The sequence below is a fragment of the Lagenorhynchus albirostris genome, chromosome X, assembly GCF_949774975.1.
Source record: "Lagenorhynchus albirostris chromosome X, mLagAlb1.1, whole genome shotgun sequence".
NCBI lineage: Eukaryota > Metazoa > Chordata > Mammalia > Artiodactyla > Delphinidae > Lagenorhynchus > Lagenorhynchus albirostris.
The window spans coordinates 100,388,465-100,412,457 of NC_083116.1; the positions used below are offsets into that span (position 1 = coordinate 100,388,465).

At 35.3% G+C, this 23,993-nt stretch overlaps 1 protein-coding gene across 1 annotated transcript in view; it reads right to left on the reverse strand.

Moving 5' to 3' along the window:
* The window catches only part of CFAP47 (cilia and flagella associated protein 47), a 509,799-nt gene that overhangs the window by 341,752 nt on the left and 144,054 nt on the right, over positions 1 to 23,993 (reverse strand). The window contains 3 exon segments of the mRNA XM_060137366.1: positions 5,039 to 5,198; positions 10,843 to 10,937; positions 22,724 to 22,865. Of these exon segments, the coding sequence (XP_059993349.1) occupies positions 5,039 to 5,198; positions 10,843 to 10,937; positions 22,724 to 22,865 (397 nt within the window).

Below are 23,993 nucleotides of genomic sequence, written 5' to 3' on the forward strand. Positions count from 1 at the left end.
TCAATGCAACCCCTATCAAACTACCACTGGCATTTTTCACAGAACTAGAACAAAAAAATTCACAATTTGTATGGAAACACAAAAGTCCCCGAATAGCCACAGCAATCTTCAGAACGAAAAAGGGAGCTTCAGGAATCAGGCTCCTGGACTTCAGAGTATACTACAAAGCTACAGTAATCAAGACAGTATGGTACTGGCACAAAAACATAAATATAGATCAATCGAACAGGTTAGAAAGCCCAGAGATAAACCCATGCACATATGGTCACCTTATCTTTTATGAAGGAGGCAAGAATATACAGTGGAGAAAAGACAGCCTCTTCAATAACTTGCTGGGAAAACTGGACAGCAAATGTAAAAGAATGAAATTAGAACACTCCCTAACACCATACACAAAAATAAACTCAAAATGGATTGAAGATCTAAATGTAAGGTAAGACACTATCAAACTCTTAGAGGAAAACATAGGCAGAACACTCTATGGCATAAATCACAACAAGATCCTTTTTGACCTGCCTCCTAGAGAAATGGAAATAAAAACAAAAATAAACAAATGGGACCTAATGAAACTTCAAAGCTTTTGCACAGCAAAGGAAAACATAAACAAGACCGAAAGACAACCCTCAGAATGGGAGAACATATTTGCAAATGAAGCAACTGAGAAAGGGTTAATCTCCAAAACTTACAATCAGCTCATGCTGGTCAATATCAAAAAACAAACAACCCAATCCAAAAATGGGCAGAAGAGCTAAACAGACATTTCTCCAAAGAAGATATACAGATTGCCGACAAACACATTAAAGAATGCTCAACATCATTAATCATTAGAGAAATGCAAATCAAAACTACAATGAGATATCATCTCACACCAGTCAGAATGGCCATTATCAAAAAATCTAGAAACAATAAATGCTGGAGAGGGTGTGGAGAAAAGGGAACCCTCTTGCACTGTTGGTGGGAATGTAAATTGATACAGCCACTATGGAGAACAGTATGGAGGTTCCTCAAAAAACTACAAATAGAACTACCATACGACCCAGCAATCCCACTACTGGGCATATACCCTGAGAAAACCATAATTCAAAAAGAGTCATGTACCACAGTGTTCATTACAGCTCTATTTACAATAAACAGGACATGGAATCAACCTAAGTATCCATTGATAGATGAATGGATAAAGAAGATGTGACACATACATACAATGGAATATTACTCAGCCAGAAAAAGAAACTAAATTGAGTTATTTGTAGAGAGGTGGATGGACCTAGAGACTGTCATACAGAGTGAAGTAAGTCAGAAAGAGAAAAACAAATACCGTATGCTAACATATATATATGGAATCTAAGAAAAAAAAAAAAGTTCATGAAGAACCTGGGGCAAAACGGGAATAAAGACACCGACCTACTAGAGAATGGACTTTAGGATATGGGGTGGGGGAAGGGTAAGCTGTGACAAAGTGAGAGAGTGGCATGGACATATACACACTACCAAATGTAAAACAGATAGCTAGTGGGAAGCAGCCACAGAGCACAGGGAGATCAGCTCGGTTCTTTGTGACCACCTAGAGGGGTGGGATAGGGAGGGTGGGAGGGAGGGAGATGCAACAGGGAAGAGATATGGGAACATATGTGTATGCATAACTGATTCACTTTGTTATAAAGCAGAAACTAACACACCATTGTAAAGGAATTATACTCCAATAAAGGTGTTAAAAAATCCAATAAAAATCAAACAGAATACACTGCAAAGACAGATGATCACAAAGAACAGCATAAGTATACATTACTCAACCATGAACATTTTTCTAGAATTATAAACTTTTTGATCTGATTCAGATTTGTACCTTAGATATCTATACTGGTTATAAAGTGGCAACTATGAAAAATTCATGTACGCAAAGTAGATGAATGGTCATTGGGAAGCATGGCATAAAATCTAAGCCAGAAAATTATACACACCACGTTGATCCTTTTCAGTCACTATCTCAATTAGTGATTTAATTCCAATAATTCTGTGTCCATTTTTCTGATGACAGGTATTTAGGGAGCTTAACAAAGAGAAATTTGTTTGACTCTCAAACAGATTTGTTTGACTCTGAAATTTGACTCTCAAAAGTCTGAATCCAGAGAGTGTTCAGACTCCCATAGAATACATCATGATGAAACAAGGTAGTCAGCCATTTTTACCAATTAAAAAATAGCTTACAATTATCATTAATATTATAAAGACATTTATGATATATTAAATGCAAAAATATAAGAGCATAAGGCAAAAGCAGATTATAATGTGCACATGTTATTCCTCAAATATTATAGTACAGTATATTATAGTATATAATATACTATGTGTATTGTATATTATAGTATAATCAAGCCTTTGCTGATGCAGCTTCCATCTACTTGTGGACTTAAAGAAAGCCTATCTAGAATTATTGGATAACTGCTGGAAAGCCTACATCTTCAATGAGAAAAGTCACAACAATCTGAAGGATAAAGCTTTTGTAGTGGATATTTGAGTGAGGTCCAGCAATTCAAATGATACCTATTGCTTGGCATATCACCCACTGGACCAATGTAACCAGGCCCAATACCTTTGTTAAAACTGGTGAGAATGAAGCAATCTCTTTTTCAACAGATCTACACATGAGAGAATGGAAGCCTATTTTAAATGACCACATGACTCCGATAATGATTTAGCAGATTTGAAAAATAAGAAAGAAACCAGGTAATCTTTAGAGCACCTGGTTCCAGCCATGCCTAAAGACAGGAAATCTATTCCTAGGTTTTTGCATTAGATGAGTCAAATAAATTAACTTTTACATTTAAGATAGTCTGAATTGTGAGAGGATCCCTACATCCTTCAAAACATTAAGTTTAAGAATCTCTCACTGGTCTTCCCTGGTGGTGCAGTGGTTGAGAGTCTGCCTTCCGATGCAGGGGACGCGGGTTCGTGCCCCGGTCCAGGAAGATCCCACATGCTGCGGAGCGGCTCGGCCCATGAGCCATGGCCGCTGAGCTTGCGCGTCCAGAGCCTGTGCTCCACAATGGGAGAGGCCACAACAGTGAGAGGCCTGCGTACAGCAAAAAAAAAAAAAAAAAAAAGAATCTCTTATTAATAAGAACTGCTTAACAATGGAATGGATAAATGTAACAAATTGCTATTGGAAGCAAATGCCATAAAATAAATAAATTTGCTCTTGGGAGCAAATCTCAGATGATTTAAGGACAAACAATGTAAGACAGCAGGAAGAGCTTAGATACAATATATTGTCATGAAAATAGAAGCAAAAGAAAATACAAAAATATTTTTGAAAGGAAAGCAATGGGTGGGAGGAAGAAATAGATCAAAAATGATTATGTTTCCCCCACATTTAGTATTAAACACTTCATCTTTGTAGCTGAAAAGAATAGAACTAAAAGGGAAAAATACAAGGAGTAAACACGATAGCTGCCAGATTAGTGAATCTTCCCATCAAAATGATGACAATGTGTGCCATTCTAATATTATGTAAAAAGTATTAAAATATAATCAACCTGTAGGCTAGCTCCAGATGGAGAGAACAGAACTGAATACACTGTACGATGTTTTCTCCCTTGCTCCCAAGCCCCTTGCTCAGTAGTTGTGGGTTCTCAGAATAATACCATTGAGGACACACTGTTGACCAGCAAACGTCAGAGTGAAGAAAACAAAAAAAAAAAGAAATGGCAAAGTAAATTTTTAAATATAATTGTAGATTAAAAGGAAAACAAAACATATCAAAATTTATGGGATGCACCTAAAGCAGTGCTCAGAGTGAAATTTATAGCTATAAATGCCTCCATCTAAAAGATATTTTAAATCAATACCTAACACCTTGCACCATAAGAGACAAGGGGAAAAAAAAATTATAGCCAAACAAAGTAGAATAGAGAAAATAATAAATATTAGAACAGAAATTAAAGTATAGGAAAAAATTAAGGAAATCAAAAGTTGGTCTTTGAAAACATTATCAAATTTTTAAAACCGTTAGCAAGAATGACCAAGGAAAAAAAAAGAGAGAAGATTCAAATTACCAAAGTCATGAATATAAAAAAGGTAAAATAAATACTAACTTTACAGAAATTTAATAGAAGGATTATAAGGAAACACAATGTACAGCTGTATACAAACAAATTAGATAACCTAGAAGAAATGTGCAAATTTCTAGAAAGACACAAATTACTTAAACTGACCCAAGAAGAAATATAAAATCTGAATAGACTTATAGAAAGGGATTGAAGAAGGAATCAAAAGACTTCCCACTTAGAACAGCCAAAACCCAAACAACTTCATTGGTGAAATGTACCAAACATTTCATGAAGAATTAATATCAATCTTCACAAAAACAGAAATGGAGGGAATACTTCACAGGCCATTCTCTAAGACCAGGTTAAGAGAAATAAACAACTCTGTTTACGGTCAACTGAATTTCAACAAGGTACCAAGATAATTTAGTGGGGAAAAGATATTCTTGTTCTTTACATAATGATGCATATAAAATGACACCTTAATTACTGTAAAAGCATGTTATTCTTTGCAGGGGAAAAACTCAATTATATGCCATTTTCTAGAAACTGGAAAAAATAACCTACAGTTCATTTAGAAAAGTAAATGTATAAGAATTGCCAAAAAGTTTTGAAATATATGTTTAGTGAAAGAAAATTTGCCATACCAATTATTAAAAAGCAAGCAATCCAAGAGGAAAAGTCAGATATGTTGCAGTGCCTTTTCCAATCTAGCCTTAGAAGTCACACACCATCACATCCATAATATCCCATGGGTCATATATTAGCTCTACTTGATGTGGGAGGGGACTACATAACAGCATGAATACCAGGAGGTAAGGATCATTGGGTGTCATTTATAATAACAGCTACCACAAAATTTTAGTAAGAAATTTCTTAAAACTGTTTTAAGAACATATAAGAAATAATCTAAACTTTTATATACTTGATAAAATAAAATATGTGAAGGATAAACTGATACAGAAACAACAACAAATACAGAAAAAAGTACCTACCTGGACAGAAATTTATAGAAACATTACACTCTTCAATTGGTCGCAGAGTCCCACTGAGTATGCTAAATTTGAATATGCCATCTTCGAAAAGTTTACCAGTATTACTAGTATCCAAATTCCACTCTAAATCTTTTTTTGAAGTATTATGTAAAACAAGATCCTGTTCACACATAAAAAATAAGAGATTTATAAAGATTATAATATGCAATATAAAATTTAGTTTGTATTGCTGTAGCAACTTGATAGTCCTAGGCACAAAGTCAAGCAATTAAATGTGGTAATCATAGATAAAATGTTTTAAAAGTGATGTTAGGCAAACAAAGGGGTATGCAAATATGTTCACAGCCTGTCAACAACTATGAAAAGTACTCAAAGGAGCTATGCTAGTTAGCAAGGACACAGAGTAACAAGAACCTTCATTCATGATGGTGAGAATGCAAATTGGTACAGTCACTTTGGAAGACAGTTTGACAGCTTCTTATAATGTTAAACATATGTCTACCAAGTGACCCAGTAATCCTACTCTTAGGTATTTTCTTAAGTAAATTGAAAATTTATGTTCACACAAAAATCTGTATGTGAATGTTTATAATAGCTTTGTTCATAATCACCAACCAATGGAAGTAGAAACAAACAAGATTTCCATCAACAAATGAATGTATAAACAAACTGTGGTACATCCATACAATGGGATAAAATTCAGTGACAAAATAAGTAAAATATTAATTCATGCAAAAACATAAGTGAAGATTAAATATATTTTGTTAAGTGAAAGATGCCAGACCCAAATTTCTACATACTGTATAATTAAATTACCTGTCATTCTGGAAATGCACAATTTTGTGGGTGGAAAAAAAAATCAATTGCTGCCAAGTGTCAGTGGAAAGAGAAGTAGGTGATTGCTAAGGGGTTATACAGAGAATTTTTAGTGTAATGAAACTGTTCTGTATGGCACTGAAGTAGTAAATAAATTATTCTATACATTTTTAAAAACTCATACAACTGTATACTGCAAAGAGTGAACTTAAAGGTATGTAAATTAAAAACAATCAACCAAGATGCTGGGGATCCCAGCATGGACTGTAGACTGTGACAAGTTATATCACAAATGTAGGAAATAACCTCACCAAAGGTAGTGTGGGTGGTAAGGAGTGTCCTAACTAATTCTGGAAAACTGTGTTTTGACTGGAAACTATAAAGCTAAAGACAAAAAGATACTCTTTGTAAACACTGTACCCTAGTTGGAAAATATGTTAAGAATTCTAAAAGGGTACAGGTTAAAAATTCTGAAACTTCTTTACTAAGTCCACCAGAGTTAAAAAATAAGTAAATATATTATAAACAAGAGAGTCAGATTTCTCACTGTCAGAGTTAAAAATGACAAGGGAGAAAGACTGAAATGAACCTTGTGGTGCTGGATTACAGTCAGAGTTATCAGTTTGAATTCATGTTTAGATAAACAAACAGGAAAAGACATATAAATAGATGATAGACAGGCAGATAGACAGATAGATAATTACCAATATATGTGTACTCATGGATTAGTACACATACAAATACTTCCTTTCTAGGCCAAAAGGGCCTAGAACACGTGACACCACGGTAGCAGCAAGCACACCTAGTGTACAGATCTTGGTTTCTAAATACCATTCTCCTGTAAAAGATAATGAGGTTTCTTCGAGAAAATGTTGACTCAAGAGCTGGAACAACTAAAATAAAAGTGACCCTGGGAGGGAGACCTTCAAGATGGCAGAGGAATAAGACGGAGAGATCACCATCTTCTCCACAAATACATCAAAAATACATTTACATGCGGAACAACTCCTACAGAACACATACTAAACGTGCGCAGAAGACCTCATACTTCCCAAAAGGCAAGAAACTCCCCACGTACCTGGGTAGGGCAAAAGAAAAAAGAGAAAACAGAGACAAAACAATAGGGATGGGACCTGTACCAGTGGGAGGGAGCTGTGAAGGAGGAAAAGTTTCCACACGCTAGAAAGCCCCTTCACGGGCGGAGACTGCGGGTGGCAGAGGGGGGATGCTTCAGAGCCACGGAGGAGAGTGCAGCAACAGAGGTGCAGAGGGCAAAGCAGAGAGATTCCCACACAGAGGATTGGTGCCGACCAGCACTCACCAGCCCGAGAGGCTTGTCTGCTCACTCGCCGGGATGGGTGGGGACTGGGAGCTGAGGCTCAGGCTTCGGAGGTCAGATCCCAGGGAGAGGACTGGGGTTGGCTGCGTGAACACTGCCTGAAGGGGGCTAGTGCGCCACGGCTAGCCAGGAGGGAGTCCGGGAAAAAGTCTGGAGCTGCCAAAGAGGCAAAAGACTTCTTCTTCCCTCTTTGTTTCCTGGTGCGCGAGAAAACCATAATTCAAAGAGTCATGTACCACAATGTTCACTGCAGCTCCATTTACAATAGCCAGGACATGGAAGCAATCTAAGTGTCCATTAACAGATGAATGGATAAAGAAGATGTGGCACATATATACAATGGAATATTACTCAGCCATAAAAAGAAATGAAACTGAGTAATTTGTAGTGAGGTGGATGGACCCAGAGTCTGTCACAGAGTGAAGTAAGTGAGAAAGAGAAAAACAAATACTGTCTGCTAACACATATATATGGAATCTAAGGGAAAAAAAAAACGTTTTTTAGAACGTAGGGGCAGGACAGGAATAAAGATGCAGACATAGAGAATGAACTTGACACGGGGAGGGCGAAGTGTAAGCTGGGCCAAAGTGAGAGAGTGGCATGGACTTATATACACTATCAAATGTAAAATAGATAGCTAGTGGGAGGCAGCCGCATAGCACAGGGAGATCAACTCGGTGCTTTGTGACAACCTAGAGGGGTGGGATAGGGAGGGTGGGAGGGAGACGCAAGACGGAGGGGATATGGGGATATATGTATACGTATAGCTGATTCACTTTGTGATACAGTAGAAACTAACACACCATTGTAAAGCAATTATACTCTAATAAAGATGTTAAAAAAGTGACCCTGGACCATTTTGTAGCAAAGGAAGTAAGAGAATGCTTTAAAATCATAAAGAAGGGAGTATATCAAAGGGCCAATCTAAAAGAGGTCCTTATGGCCAAAGCTGGAACAGTTTTAGCAACAAAATAAAAAATGTAACATTGGATTAAAACTAAAAGTATGGAATAAATATATGTGAGGTCACAGCGATATATTAAGTAACTAACTAACTAAATAAATAAATGGAGAGAGGAAATAACCTTTCTTACAGAAAAATTCCAAATAATATATGTAAATATCCCCTCCAGAAGATGGAGCTTGTCCCCTACCCCTTGAGTCTGGGCTGAAATAGATGACTCACTTCCAAAGCATAGAGTGTGGAAAGGGAAAAATAGTTTCTCCAACTTTACAGTGGAGAAACCTGGCATGTATACTGATACCATGTCCTCCCTTCACATGATATGACAAAAAGCACATTTCACCTCTGTGACATTCTTCCCCAAAGTCCATGGAAAATAAGAACTGAGCCTAGTCAAGGTGGAAAATATAAGACAAACTGAAATTAAAGAACATTCTAGGAAAAAAAAAAAGCCAGACCAGTATTTTTTTAAATTAACATGGTCATAAAAAATTAGTAAGATTGAGAACCTGTCATACATTAGAGGAGACTAAATGCAATATGGTATCCTGGATTGGACCCTAGTACAGTAAAAGGACCTTAGTAAATACCTGGCGAAATGTGAATAGTCTGTTGTTTAGTTAATAATATTTTACTAATGTTAACTTCTTAGTGTTAAAAAATTGTTCTCTGGTTGTATAAGGTGTTAACATTGGGGAAAGTTGTGTAAAGTGTATGCAGAAAGTCCCTGCACTCTCTTTGTGATGATGTTCCTATAAATCTGGGAGCTATGTACATGACTTGTGTGCAAACTCATCTTTCCAGTGCAACTCGCTATGAAAATAAAAGCTTCAACCAGGTTTTTTTAAACTTTATTCTTCCAAATTGGAAGTGTGTAGAATGATCCATGCAATTGTCACCACAACAAAATAACACACTTTCTTTCTAAAGCATGATTGATTTAAAATATTCAAGATTAAAAAATGAGGCAATTTTACTCCCAGATGTCTCTAAGTACTGAGACACCTATTTAGCTCTAATATTTGTGTACTTTATAACGAAGTTCATTTGCACCTAATAAAGAAAACATCTTTTAATACAGAAGGTGAGCATGGTATCATACCAGTTATATGAATGCCTCATATTTCTCATTCTGAAATTGAGGAAATGGTATAAGATCTCTAACATACTATCCACTTTCTATATCCTAAGAATTGAACTGTTCCAGTCATCTATGGAGAGACATCGTTTAATTAGTTTAGCATGTGTAGTATGGTTATTTTTCTTTATAATTTCATCAAAATGATACATGTGCATAGCTTACACCAATAGTTAAAATACACTTACAAAAAAGTTGGCCTGGGCTTCCCTGGTGGCGCAGTGGTTGAGAGTCCGCCTGCTGATGCAAGGGACACGGGTTCGTGCCCCGGTCCGGGAAGATCCCACATGCCGTGGAGTGGCTGGGCCCGTGAGCCATGGCTGCTGAGCCTGCGCGTCCGGAGCCTGTGCTCCGCAGCGGGAGAGGCCACAACAGTGAGAAGCCCGCGTACCAGCCCCCCAAAAAAAAAAAAAAAGTTGGCCCACTCAGCTCCTCCTCCTCAACAGTCCTGCTTCCCAGAAGCAACCAATTTTAACCAATTCTTATTTCAATTTTCTCTAACAGTTATAGCCTATTCTAAATGTGATACTGATATAGCTTACTTTAGGATTTTTATTGCTGCCATAACAAATTACCACAAAGTTAGTGGTTTAAAACAAAACAAATTTATCTCATTACAGACTTGTAGATTAGAAGGTCAATGCAGATATCACTGGACTAAAACCAAGGTGTTAGAAAGAACTGTGATACTTTCCGGAGGTTCTAGAGAAGAATCTGTTTCCTCGCCAGTCTCAGTTTCTAGAGTTCAGACAAATTCTTTAGCTGGTGGCCTCCTTGCACTATCTTCAAATCCAGCAACATCACATCTCTCTGACCCCTCTTCTATCATCACATATCCTTCTGACCACTGTCAGGAAAAGTTCTCTGTTCTTAACTCTTCATGTGATTAGACTGGGACCACCTACATAATCTCAGACAATTTCCCATGCTCAGGATCATTACTCTAATTACACTATACATCAGCAAAGTATCTCTTACAATATAAGGGACTGTATTTAAGAATGCAGGAAAACTGATATAAAAGACAAAAAAAGGGGCACTACCAATACAAATTTCTACAATGTATGCCTGAGCTTCTTTATTATGCAAGTCTCTTTTTTTTTCTTTCCAGATGGATTCATAATTAGAAGAGAGGCAGAAAGATAAGAAATAAAGAGTAGATTATCATAGAAGTGACTGTATTATATATCTGGACTTTTTCAATTTTTATTATTGCCTCTCCCATTTCCTTACCTGTATGGAACATATTTCACGTTAATTTTAATCACAGCTTCCATTTGTATAAAGAAAGAGGGATAACCATTCAATTTAATATATTTTGAATAGTCCTATTAAAATATACATATATAAAATAAGTGGCTTTATACATTTGTATACTTTGATTATTACTTCTGAAAAATACGGTCTATATATACATATATATATATATATGCAACTTCTCGACAATGAAAGTATTCTTAAAACACATCCTTCAGAATAATCACCTTAATAAACTGAAAACCATAATCAGAAAAAAAATGTAAATTGCAACAATTCTCTATACACACCTGAGTTTTTGTGACACTTTTATTAGGATCCATAGTATGTAATGGGATTTCAACTATAAAATCAGTGCTGGAAAATGTCACTGGTGCTTGCAACACTGTGAGAGGAAAGCAAATACACTGTTAAAATACTAATAGGCATAAGCTCACAGATAATTTTTACTTTACATTTAAATTTTCTACCTATTTTTGTATTTCCAGCCAGAAAATAAAATTATGTTTAAAAACATTTCAGGAATATCTTGGTTTATCACATCTGTAAGTTCCCATTTTGTAATGGTAGTTAATTACAAGTAAAATATAAAATGTACCCTTGAGTCAATAAGAGTATAAAATATACTAAATATTAATCTCAGGAAAAAAATAGACAAAGTTAAAATGATGTCCACAGTAAAATTTCACCAATGCAGAAGTACAGAAGTGAAAAGAAATATAGAAGGAAAAATTATTGGAATATAGGGAAAATATATAGATGGCATATCAAAAACATTCTATACATGAAACAGAAAAGCTCTATGGAGAAAATGGCTATTCATGGAAGGTTAGGAATGGAATCATATGTAAAAATACATTAGAGAAGATATTATCTGCTGGAAACCCCTATATTTTTAATAGATTTTTAGAGCAATTTTAGATTCACAGAACTGAGCAGAGATTTCCCATATAACCCCCTCACCACTGCCACACACACAGCCTCTTCCATTATCAACATCCTCTACCACGGCGGTACATTCGTTACACAGGAACCTGCAATGACACATCATTATAAGCTAATGCCCACTGTTTACATTAGTGATCATTCATGGTGTACATTCTCTAGGTTGGAACAAATGTATAGTGACATCTATCCACCACTATAGTTTCATACAGAGGAGATTCACTGCCCTCAAAATCCTCTGTGGTCTATTTGTCTCTCTCTCCCCACAACCCTTGGAAGCTACTGATCTTTTTTATTGCCTCCATAGTTTTACATCTTCCAAAATGTTATAGTTGGAATGATACAGTACGTAGGCTTGTGAGATTAGATTCTTTCACTTAGTAATGTACATTTAAGGTTCTTCCATGTCTTTTCATGATGTGATAGCTCATTTCTTTTTAGTGCTAAATAATATTCCACTGTCTGGATGTACCACAGTTTATCCATTCACCTACTTGGATAAACAAGATTTGGAAGGACATCTTGGTTGCTTCCAAATTTTGGCAATTATGAACAAAGCTGCCATAAAATTTACATGCAGGTTTTTGTGTGAATATGAGTTTTCAACTCTTTTAGGTAAATACCAAGGAGAGTGATCTGCTGGATCGTATTATAAGAGTATGTTTAGTGTTGGAAAAAACCACCAAATGCCCAACTGTCTTCCAAAGAAGCAATATTATCTTTCAATCCCATCAGCAATGCAATCTCACTAGCAATTGCATTCACATCAGCTCCTGTTGTTCACATCCTCATCAGCATTTAGCATTGTCAGTGTTCTGGATTCTGGCCATGCTAATAGGTGTATAGTGGTATCTTACTGTTGTTTTAATTTGCATTTTCTTGATAACATATGATGTGGAGCATTTTTTCATGTGCTTATCTGCCATCAGTATATCTCCTTTAGTAAAGTGTATGTTCAGATCTCTGACCCATGTTTTAATTGGTTTTTCTTATTGTTGCATTTTGAATTCTCTGTATATGTCTTTTGCAAATATTTTCTCCCATTCAGCAGCTTGTCATTTGGTATCTTAATACTGTCTTTTGCAGAGCATAATTTTTTAATATTAATTAGGTCCAGCTTATTCTTTCATAGATCTTGCCTTTGTTGTTGTACCTAAAATGTCACTGCCAAACCCAAGGTCATTTTAGAGATGTTTTCCTATGTTATTTTCCGTGAGTTTTATAGTTTTGCATTTTACATTACGGTCTTCAATCCATTTTGAGTTAATTTTTATGAAGGGTATAAAGTCTGTGTCTAGATTCATTGTTTTTGCTTGTGGATGTCCAATTATTCAGTACCATTCTTTAAAAAGGCTATTCCAAATTGTACTGCCTCTACTCCTTTGTCAAAGATGAGTTGACTATACTTATGCAGGCCTGTTTCTGGGCTCTTTTTTCTGTTCCATTGATCTATTTGTCTAGTTTTGTCAATACTAAACTCTCCTGATTATTGTACCTTTGTAGTAACTCTTGAAGTTGGGTAGTGTCTGTCCTCTAACTTTGTTCTGTTCGCTCAATAGCATGTTGGCCACTGTGGGTCTTTTCCCTTTTCATATAAACTTTGAATCAATATGTCTGTCAATATCCACAAAATAACTTGCTGGGATTTTGACTGGGAATGCATTGAATCTCTAGATAAAGTTGGGAAGAACTGCCAACTTGACAATACTGAATCTTTCCATGCATTAACATGGAATATTGCTCCATTTATTTAATTCTTCTTTGATATCCTTCATCAGAGCTTTGTAGTGCTCCTCATATAGCTCTTATTAAGTATTTTGTTCAATTTATACCTAAGTATTTCATTTTTGTTGGGTGCTAATATAAATGGTATTTTGTATTTAATTTTAAATTCCATTTTACATTACTTGTATACAGGAAAGCAACTGACTTTTGTATATTAGCCTGTATCCTGCAACCTTACTATAATAGCTTATTAGTTCTAGTTTTGTTTTAATTTACTCAGGTTTTCTATAGACAATCATGTCACCCACAGACAAAGGCAGTTTTAGTTCTTCCTTCCTAATCTGTATACCTTTCAATTCCTTTTTGTGTCTTATTGCGTTAGCTAAGTCTTCCAGTACAATGTTGAGAAATAGTGGTGAGAGGGGATATCCTAGCCTGGTTTCTGTTCTTAGTGAGAAAGCTTCAAGTTTCTCACCATTAAGAATGAAGTTAGCTGTGGGGGGTTTTCATAGAAATTTTCTGTCAAGTTGAGAAAGTTCCCCTCCATCACTCATTTACTGAATTTTTTAAATGTATATATGGGTAATGGATTTTGTAAAATGTTTTTCTGCATCTACTGATATGATCATGTGATATTTTCTTCTTTAGCCTGTTAATGTGATGGCTTAATTTTTTTTCTTTCTAATAAAAAAATGTATGTTCTTCATAAAGAAAACTGTAAGAACACAAAAAATCACCCCAAATTATCTATACTCTACCCACTCAGAAATCATTACTGTTTATGTTTTGTCTACATACAATTTTTCATATACACATATATATTTCCATAACCCAAAAGTGGGGCCATATAACCACATTTTGTAATCTGCACTTTTTTTAAACAAGATATCATGAATTTTCTTAGAAGTATAGCATTCCTTAATAAACTCATAGTATAATCTAATTACCCAATCCCCTATTGCTGGACATTTAGGTTACTCCCAGTATTTCACCATCATTGGTAATGCTCTAATGGACATCTTTATATATTCCTTTGTTTTCTTAGCATAAATTCCTAAGGAATGTTCTTAACAGAGAAAACTGATATTTGGGGGTTGTATCTATAATATATATTTCACTGGTTTAAGTTACAGTTTGCTTATTTAAAATATACCTTCAATTCCTCTAGTGCTTTTACTTTGCACAGTGCTTTCCGCTTTGCCAAGTATGCAAGGAAGCTACCAATTGTCCTTTTTTTACTGATAAGAAAACTGGTTAATTGAGTTTTGAATGTGAACCAGCCTTGCATACATGAGATACCCCTATACCTCTTTCCCCTTCCCACTGGTAACCACTAGTTTGTTCTCTATATATGTAAGTCTGTTCCTGTTTTGTTATATATTGGGTTGGCCAAAGAGTTCATTTGGGTTTTCCCATAAGATGTTATGGGAAAACCCAAATGAACTCTTTGGCCAACCCAATATATTCATTTATTTTTTACATTCCACATACAAGTGAAAACAGAGTATTTGTCTTTATCTGCAAGGACCTTTTTAATAACAAAATAATCCTAATTCCTCCCTACCTTCCTTAACGTACTTATAGCATAATTGTTTGATTACTGTCATTGTTTCATTATTGTCATTAATTTCACTTACATATAAGTATACATAAACATATATATAAATAAATACCGTTGTGTTATTATGTTGAATAAACTTAAACGTCAGATCAAGAATATGAAAAATAAAAAATCTTATTTTACCTTTATTTAATTTGTCTCCAGTGCTCTTTTCTTTATATAGACCTAAGTTTCTCACCTATAACATTTTTCTTCTCGCTAAAGAACTTCTTTTACTATTTCTTTCAAGGCAGGTCTATTGGCAACAAATCCCCTCAATTTTTGTTTTTCTGAAAAAGTCTTTATTTCTCCTTCACTTTTGAAGGATAATTTCTCAAGGTACAGGATTCTAGATTGGTGTTTTTTTGTCTCTCAACACTTTATATATTTCCCTCCATTCTTTTCTTGCTTGCATAGTTTGTGAGAAGAAGTCACATATAATTCTTATCTTTGCTCCTCAATATAGTATGGTGTTTTTTCCTCTGAATTACTTCAGGATTTTTTAAAATTAATTTTTATTAGAGTATAGTTGCTTTACAATGTTGTGTTAGTTTCTGCTGTACAGCTAAGTGAATCAGTTATACATATACATATGTCCACTCTTTTATATTCCCTTTCCATCTAGGTCACCACAGAGCACTGAGTAGAATTCCCTGTGCTATACGGTAGGTTCTCATTAGTTATCTATTTTATATATAGTAGTGTATATATGTCAATCCCAATCTCCCAATTCATCCCAACACCCTTCCACCCTTGATAACTATAAGTCTGTTTTCTACATCTGTGACTCTATTTCTGCCTTGCAAACAAGTTCATGTGTACCATTTTTCTAGATTCCACATAAATATTATATGGTATTTGTCCTTCTCTTTCTTACTTACTTCACTTTGTACGACAATCTTTAGATCCATCCATGTTGCTGCAAATGGCATTAATTCATTCCTTTTTATGGCTGAGTAATATTCCATTGTATATATGTATCACATCTTCTTTATATATTCCTCTGTCAATGGATATTTAGGTTGTTTCCATGTCCCGGCTACTGTAAATAGTGCCGCAATGAACATCGGGGTGCATGCATTCTCAGGATTTTTTAATCTTTGATTTTTTTGCAGTTTGAAAGTGATATGCCTAGGTGTAGTTTTTGCCATTCATCCTGTGTGGTATTCTCTGAGCTTACTGGATCCATGGTTTGGTGTCTGACTTTAATTTGGATGAAATTCCAGTCATTATGTTTCAAATATTTCTTGTTACTTTCTTTTTCTTCTCCCTCTGGTCTTTCCAGTAGACATATATTACATACTTTGTAGTTGTCCCACAGTATGTAGATAGTCTGGGTTTTTTTTGTTTTTTTTTCTCAGTCTTTTCTATCCTTGCTTTTCTTTGGAGATATCTATTGAGATATCCTCAAGCTCATAGATTCTTTCCTCAGCCATGTCCCATCTACTAATACTCCTATCAATGACTCTTCATTTCTGTTCCAGTGTTTTTTGATCTATAACACTTCTTCTGGATCTTTCTTAGAATTTTCATCTCTGCTTATATTGCCCAACTGTTCTTGCATGCTGCTTACTTTATCCATTAGAGTCCTAAGCATATTAATCATAGTTTCTTCAAATTCCCAATGTGATCATTCCAACACCTCTGCCATATCAGCATCTGGTTTTCAATGCTAGTTCTGTCTCTTCAAACTGTGTTTTTCACCTTTTAGTATGTCTTGTACTTTTTTCTTGATCCTTAGACATGATGTACTGGGTAAAAGGAACTGCTGAAAACAGACCTTTAGTAATGTGGTAGTAAGTTGTGGGGAGAGGGGAAACATTCTATAATGCTATGATTAGATCTCAGTCTTTAGGTGAGCCTGTGTCTCTAGACTTTAGCACATGAACTTTACATGTGCTTCTCAATCTGTGCCCCACCACCACCAATCTGGGACTAAATGGCTAGAGTGGGCTGAGTTGGGTATTTCGCTTCTCCCACATAGAAGGTTACAGGACGCTGGAGTTGGATATTTCCCTTCCCTGAGATCAGTGAGGGTCTGATAAAATCCTAGCAGGACCTGGTCAAATAGTTTCTCCTGAGGGCAGACCCTGTTAAGCAGAACAGAATGTTCTGGCATATTTCAAAATTATTCCTTTTCCTCACCCCTGCCAGAAACATGAGGGGATCTTTCTCCTATATTCACTGAGAGAATCAAGTCAAGCTCCTGGAGGTAAAATTCACAAAACTATCAGAGCCCCTAATGACTGGGGCTCCATGGAGATTTTCTCTCAGACTTGTCCATGCTGAACCTCCAGCAATTCATCAATTACAATACAGGTTTCCTTCCTCAGGCATTGATTCCTGAAGTAACTTCCATTCCAGCAAGTTGTGATTCTCTGTATTTGCCCATGACTCTTTCCATTTTCAGGAGCATGAATCTGCCCTGTGACCTCACTTCTCTTATAGATCTAAAAAGATTTGTTGATTTTTCAGTTTGTTTAGCTTTCGTACTTGTTGTAAGGATGGAGCAGTAACTTTCAAGCCTCTTACACAGTGAACCAGAAACCAGAATTGAAAATCTATACTTTTTGAAACTTAGCTTAGAGACGTTTGTAATCCTTAATGAAAACTCAAGAATCTTACAAGTTTATGGGAGTGTAAGTCCCTGGAAAGAAACCAATTTCTGATGCAAAAACTCATGTATCTTACAAGTGCTTTTATTATACCAGTGGAATTAATAGATGCTTTGGCAGGAAGTTAGGACATGTGGAATAGGAGAAATGTGTAGATAGTGTTCATCATTGTGTCACCCCCAACTCTTGTCATGAGAAATCCTAGGAAAAGACAATATTATGGCACACTACAAGAAATAGCACATCTAAGATGTTCTGCCTATTTGCAGACTGGCAACTGGGGATAATCACTGAAATAATAGATTGGTTATATCTTTAAAAACAAAGCACTGTTTTGCCATATTATGACACCATTTAGATATCTCTATTTCATTTATATAAAGCTACATTCTACCCAACACGTTATTAGAGAAACAGTTTCTGGAGAAACTGTTTCTCAAGATTAAAGTCTCACATACTAATATTTTGGTTCCCCCCCAAATTAAAACATTCATTGGCATCTAGATTGTCAGGAAATGATGTAATAGTTGATGCTGAAGTCAGCATTGTGAGACTCACTAAGAAACGTAATAGGAAAGAATCAACAGACATTTAAGGAACTCCTCAACATGAGGGAGACAGAAATAAAGGAAAAATGATTCAGCAAAAATTGAGACAATGTAGTCAACAGAAGTTCAAATAATTTATAACATACAGATAAAAAGTGTTGCTTTCGGGCTTCCCTGGTGGCGCAGTGGTTGAGAGTCCGCCTGCCGATGCAGGGGACACGGGTTCATGCCCCGGTCGGGAAGATCCCACATGCCGCGGAGCGGCTAGGCCTGTGAGCCATGGCCGCTAAGCCTGCGCGTCCGGAGCCTGTGCTCCGCAACGGGAGAGGCCACAACAGTGAGAGGCCCACGTACCACAAAAAAAAAAAAAAAAAAAAAAAAAGTGTTGCTTTCATTTAAAAAAAAAGTCTATAAGTAAAGAAATAGAAAAAAGTTCAAAAATCTTGTCAGTTTGAAATCACCAAGATAACTTTTTAAGACATAAAATAGTCAAGTCAGAAAAAGATATCCTGGGAAATAAAATGAAAAGATGAGAAAAAGGATAATAAGGGAGAATATGTAAGATAATTAAAATATATAATATAATCAAAGAGGTACAAAATCTAACCAATATGAGTCAGAGAAAGAAATAAGAAAATAATGGGAAGGAGTTTTTCAAGGAAGCAATTTAGGAAAACTTTATAGAACTAAAGGACATAAGCTTCTAGAGTGAAAAGCTCCACAAGAACTTAGGACAGTGGTAAAGATAAAAGCTTCACACCAAAGTCATCAATGGGAAATAATGGAGTACAGGGATAAAAAAGTTTCTAAAACCTTCTAAAGGGAAAAGAGAGGGTAATATATGATGGATGGGAAAGAAGAATGGCATTAGACTTCTAAATGCAACAATGGGAGTTAGAAGATAACGATAGCACCTTCAAATTTTTGAGGGAAAATTATTTTGAATCTAGAATTCCACACTCAACTATCATTCAAGTGTGGGAGGAAAAACAAAGATACTTTCAGACATGGATTTTCTAAAAAGGTAACTCCCTTGCACCCTTTCTTTGGAAGCTCCTGGAAGATGTAATCTATCAGTACAATGAAGTAAACCAAGAAATAGGAAGGTGGGAATTTGAAGAAATGGGATATTCAAGGTAAAAAAGAGTCAAAAGGAATCCCTACAAGTAGAATGAAGGGAAGTCTCCAACTCTGCCACAGGGGAAGAAAGCATCTAGTCCATGTTGGAACAGGAAGTTGATGTGCTCCAGGAGGGCTGCTTGAAGAGAACAAGAAGACATATTATCTGACAGACTAGACTATGTGGAATACTGTCCTGACAAGCATATTATAGAGCTTTATAGCATGGGAGGATTTAGTAAAATACCTAAGGACAATTAAGCAATTATTAACTCCAGAAAAAAAAAAAGTTGAAATAAAGGAAATAAAATAACTATGCATGATACATTACTTGGCTAAACAATGTACAATCCATCATCATAATAATTAAATCTGATAAAAAGTTTAATTGAAATTAAAGGTATAATTATATTAGGAAAATGGATAAGAGGAGTTAGAGTTTCCAGTGAGTCAAGTTGCCTATCATCAAATAAGTGTTTTCATTAGATAATTAACGAGGAAAATCACTGCCTCTAGGGTGCAGGATAAGCCTCAAGGAGGAGACAGATAATGGATTGCAATTCTGGATTAGCACATTTTAATTCAAAAATGAACGCATGTAATTTGGGAGTAAAGAGATCACAGCAGGCTTGTGAGCTCCTACTTAGGTATCATCATCCTACCGAGGTGATGGCTCAGAGAGTAACGGATTTGATCATACCTCCTTGTAAACATAAAAATGGTATTGACCAGTGGCCTTATTCAAAGAAGAAACTTGACATGCATTATCTGTCCAAATAGCCAATTAAAAATATCTGGGATTTATGGGGCATTGCTCGTAGGAGAATGGGTATTTATCACATAGGCATTATCTGTATAACTATGAAGATTAAAAAACAATGCAGAGCTCCAATCAAAAACGGCATCCTTTGAGAACAAGGTTTCTACAAATATCATTCAAAAGTCATCTGTTAATTCAAAACCAAAGGCATCCTACAGTGGAATCAAAGGACAAGTTGGAAGATGCCAAGTTCTACAGGAAGAAATATTACATCTTTGTCTCATTTTACTTGTATCATTTGAGTCATTAGCAAACTTTGGTGTTGATAAGTTATATGATATAATTAAGTCTGCTTTGACGTTTCAACTGTTGGTGTAAATACAATAATATTTTTATAAATTAAGTAAGTATAAAAATTACTGAATAAATTTTAAACCATTAAAAATAGGGGAGGGCTTCCCTGGTGGCTCAGTGGTTGAGGGTCCACCTGCCGATGCAGGGGACACGGGTTCGTGCCCCGGTCTGGGAAGATCCCAAATGCCGTGGAGCGGCTGGGCCCGTGAGCCATGGCCGCTGAGCCTGCTCGTCCGGAGCCTGTGAGAGGTCCGTGTACCGCACAAAAAAAAAAAAAAAAAAAAAGGGGAAAACACCAGAATTACATATTTACCAATCCTGTAGATGGGGAAGACGATCTAATCTTTAAAGCAATGTTGGAAATCACAGAGGAAATGATAGATTTAACCATAAAATTATTTAAAAGATCTATTGAAAAATGAATAAAACTAAAGGCAAACAACAAGTCTTAAAAAACACTGACAGTAAACATGAAAAAAAAATATTATCAATAAAGAGGTCACTGACATCTATTGGATAAATACAAAACCTCAGTGATAAAGGCAAGGTTCATGAACAGATAATTTATATAACGTATATATAATTAACAGCAAAGATACAAAATGTTAATTCTCATGAGCAATCAAAAAAATGAAAATTCAAGTGAAGAACTTTTAATCACAAAGAAAGAGATCCAATTTCTTTCATTCAATGCTGGTTAGAGGTGACACTGGAGGAGGGGTGAAATGACACTGACACACCTCTTTACAAAAGCCCTTTTGCAAATATGTACTGATACATACTTTAGAAGAAATGCAGGCAATTCAGAGACTCTCACCTTCAAAAAAATCTAAATAGGGAAAAAGTATTATACACAAAAATGTTCACTACTACAGTATTTACATTAACAAGAAAATAAAAGAAGGAAACAACCTATGCTTGTGATTATGTTTAAGTAATCTATAAGAGTGTCTTACTGGATGAAATACTCTACAATAGTTGTCAGTGTTAATTTATATAATTAATAAGAGTCTACAGCATCCAAGTAAAAGTTTCTATTGAGTAATCAGATTTCAACTTAACATAGGCAGTAAGATCCCAAGTATGTTATAAATAAGCTAATAAAAGCAAAATAGAGAATAAGAGTAAGACACCAAAATATTAGTAAGAGTATGCTCTAAATATTCACATTCCAGATGATGTTTTCTGTGTTTCTACACTTTCCAATTTTCCTTAATGATGATACATTAATTTTTTAAAAATCTGTGAATTTTATTTTCTTTTTCATTAAAATAATTTACCTAATTCAGAAAAAATACACAATAATTATTTTCTTTCCCTAAAAAGATATCTTAAAACAAGGGAGAAATTTTTAACTTCATGGAGCCTCTCCACCAGTAGTGAAAATTCTAATTCTGTATTTTAAATGGGAGTGAAATATATCTCTATACTATATATGCTACTTTAATGAGGCTTCTCTTACTAGGTGCCAAGTACAATTATTAACTGATCACTATTTTATTATTAAAGACAATTAATGTCAGAACCATAAAAACATAGTATAATATAAACTAGACTTAACTTTTCAAGAAAAATACTTAAGCACATATAATACTATGCAAAGTCAAAGCCAGTCAAAAGTATGGTTTACAGAGGGCATCAGTTTTATACTTGAACTCTTGGAGAAAATGAATATTCAATAAATAATTCAAAATTTTAATATACTTATCCTTCTTTACTTGTACTTAGTTCTTTAGTAACCCATCCCTTTGGGGTGAAAAACATTTCCTTAAATAAAATTTTCATCATTTTATAACCAATGTATTTTATTTTAATAATTTCTATTTTGATTTAATCATTTAAATTGCCCACACAATAAACAAAGTACTAACCTGACCTTTGTTTTTTATTATATCTTGTTTTTCAAAAAATATTTATTTATTTGGCTGCACGGGGTCTTAGCTGAGGCATGCGGGATCTAGTTCCCTGACCAGGGATCAAACCTGGGCCCCCTGTATTGGGAGCACAGAGTCTTAAACCACTGGACCACCAGGCAAGTCCCTATATCCTATTTTTTTTTTTTTTTGCGGCACGCGGGCCTCTCACTGTTGTGGCCTCTCCCACTGCGCAGCACAGGCTCCGGACACGCAGGCTCAGCAGCCATGGCTCACAGACCCAACCGCTCCACGGCACGTGGGATCCTCCCAGACTGGGGCAGGAACCCGTGTCCCCTGCATCGGCAGGCAGACTTCCAACCACTGCGCCACCAGGGAAACCCTATCCTATTTTTTTAAGCAAAGGTAAATCATGTGAGATTATATCCAGGCTATTTATTAAAATTCAATCTCACAGACTCACAAACACACAAGAATCGTATCGTAAATTTACTAACATTTCTATTTTTAAAAAATAAGTATCATGCTCTAATTTTTTAAACTTAATTTTTAAGTTAACTTTAATTTTTTAAACTTCTAGCTCCTTAAGCATAAATATTTGGTTTATGCACATCAATTTCATATTACATACCAGTAGCTTGAACGTAACATGGTCGAATAAGTGGTGCTGTTTTTGGAATCATAGGAGAGTCTGACAAACAACACTGAGTGTAAAGTTCTGAAGCTGCAAAGAAATTAATTCGAACTTGAATGCTAAAGTCGTAAGTTGCCACCTGACAGACAAAAAATACATTATAAATGTGACTATTTTTGCTATAAAAATTGTGATTTTTAAAAATTCAAATACAGTTGGCATACGTTATGTTAGTTTCAGTTGTGCTACACAGTGATTTGACATTTGCATATATTATGAGATGATCACCATGATAAGTCTAGTAATCAACTGTCCCCATACAAAGCTATTACAACGTTATTGACCATTTTCTCCTTATGCTGTATATTACACCCCTGTGGCTTATTTATTTTATAACTGGAGGTTTGTATCTCTTTATTCCCTTCACCTATTTCAACCAATACTATTTTTTATTGTACATATTTAAAGTTTACAACTTGATGATTTGATTTACATATACATAATGAAATAACACAATCAAGCTAATTAACATATCCATCACCTCACATACTTACCTTGTTGTGTGTGTGAGAGAGACAGAGTTAGCAAATTTCAAGTATAAAGTACAATATTGTTACCAGAAGTAACATATGACCCAGCAATCTCACTTCTGGATGTTCACTTAAAGGAACTGAAATCAGGATCTCAAAGAGATACCTGCACTCCTATGTTCACTGCAGCATTATTCACAATAGTCAAGATATGGAAACAACCTACATATTCATGAATGGATAAAAAAATAAATGTGGTATACACATACAACGAAATATTTTTCAGTTTTAAAAATAGAAGGAAATCCTGCCATTTGCAACAACGTGCATGGACCTGTGGGACATTATACTAAATGAAATAAACCAGACACAGAAACACAAATAATGTATGGTCTAACTTACATGTAGAATCTAAAACAGTCAAACTCATAGAAGCAGAGAGTAGAACGGTGGTTGCCAGGGACTGGGGGGAAGGGAGATATGGGGAGATGTTGGTCAAAGGGTGCAAAGTTTCAGTTATGCAAGATGAGTATGTCCTGGAGATCTGACGAGATACTATGGATTTAGCAAAACAGCAGTTTAAAAAAAAAGACAGTTTCAAAAAGAAAATTATCATATGACATTGAAAGAACATTTTTTTTTTTTTTCAAAATAAGACTTGGCTTATTTTTCATTAGTTCAAAAATAATTCTTAAAAATAAAAAATAAAAATATTAAAAATAATTGCTATTAATTCA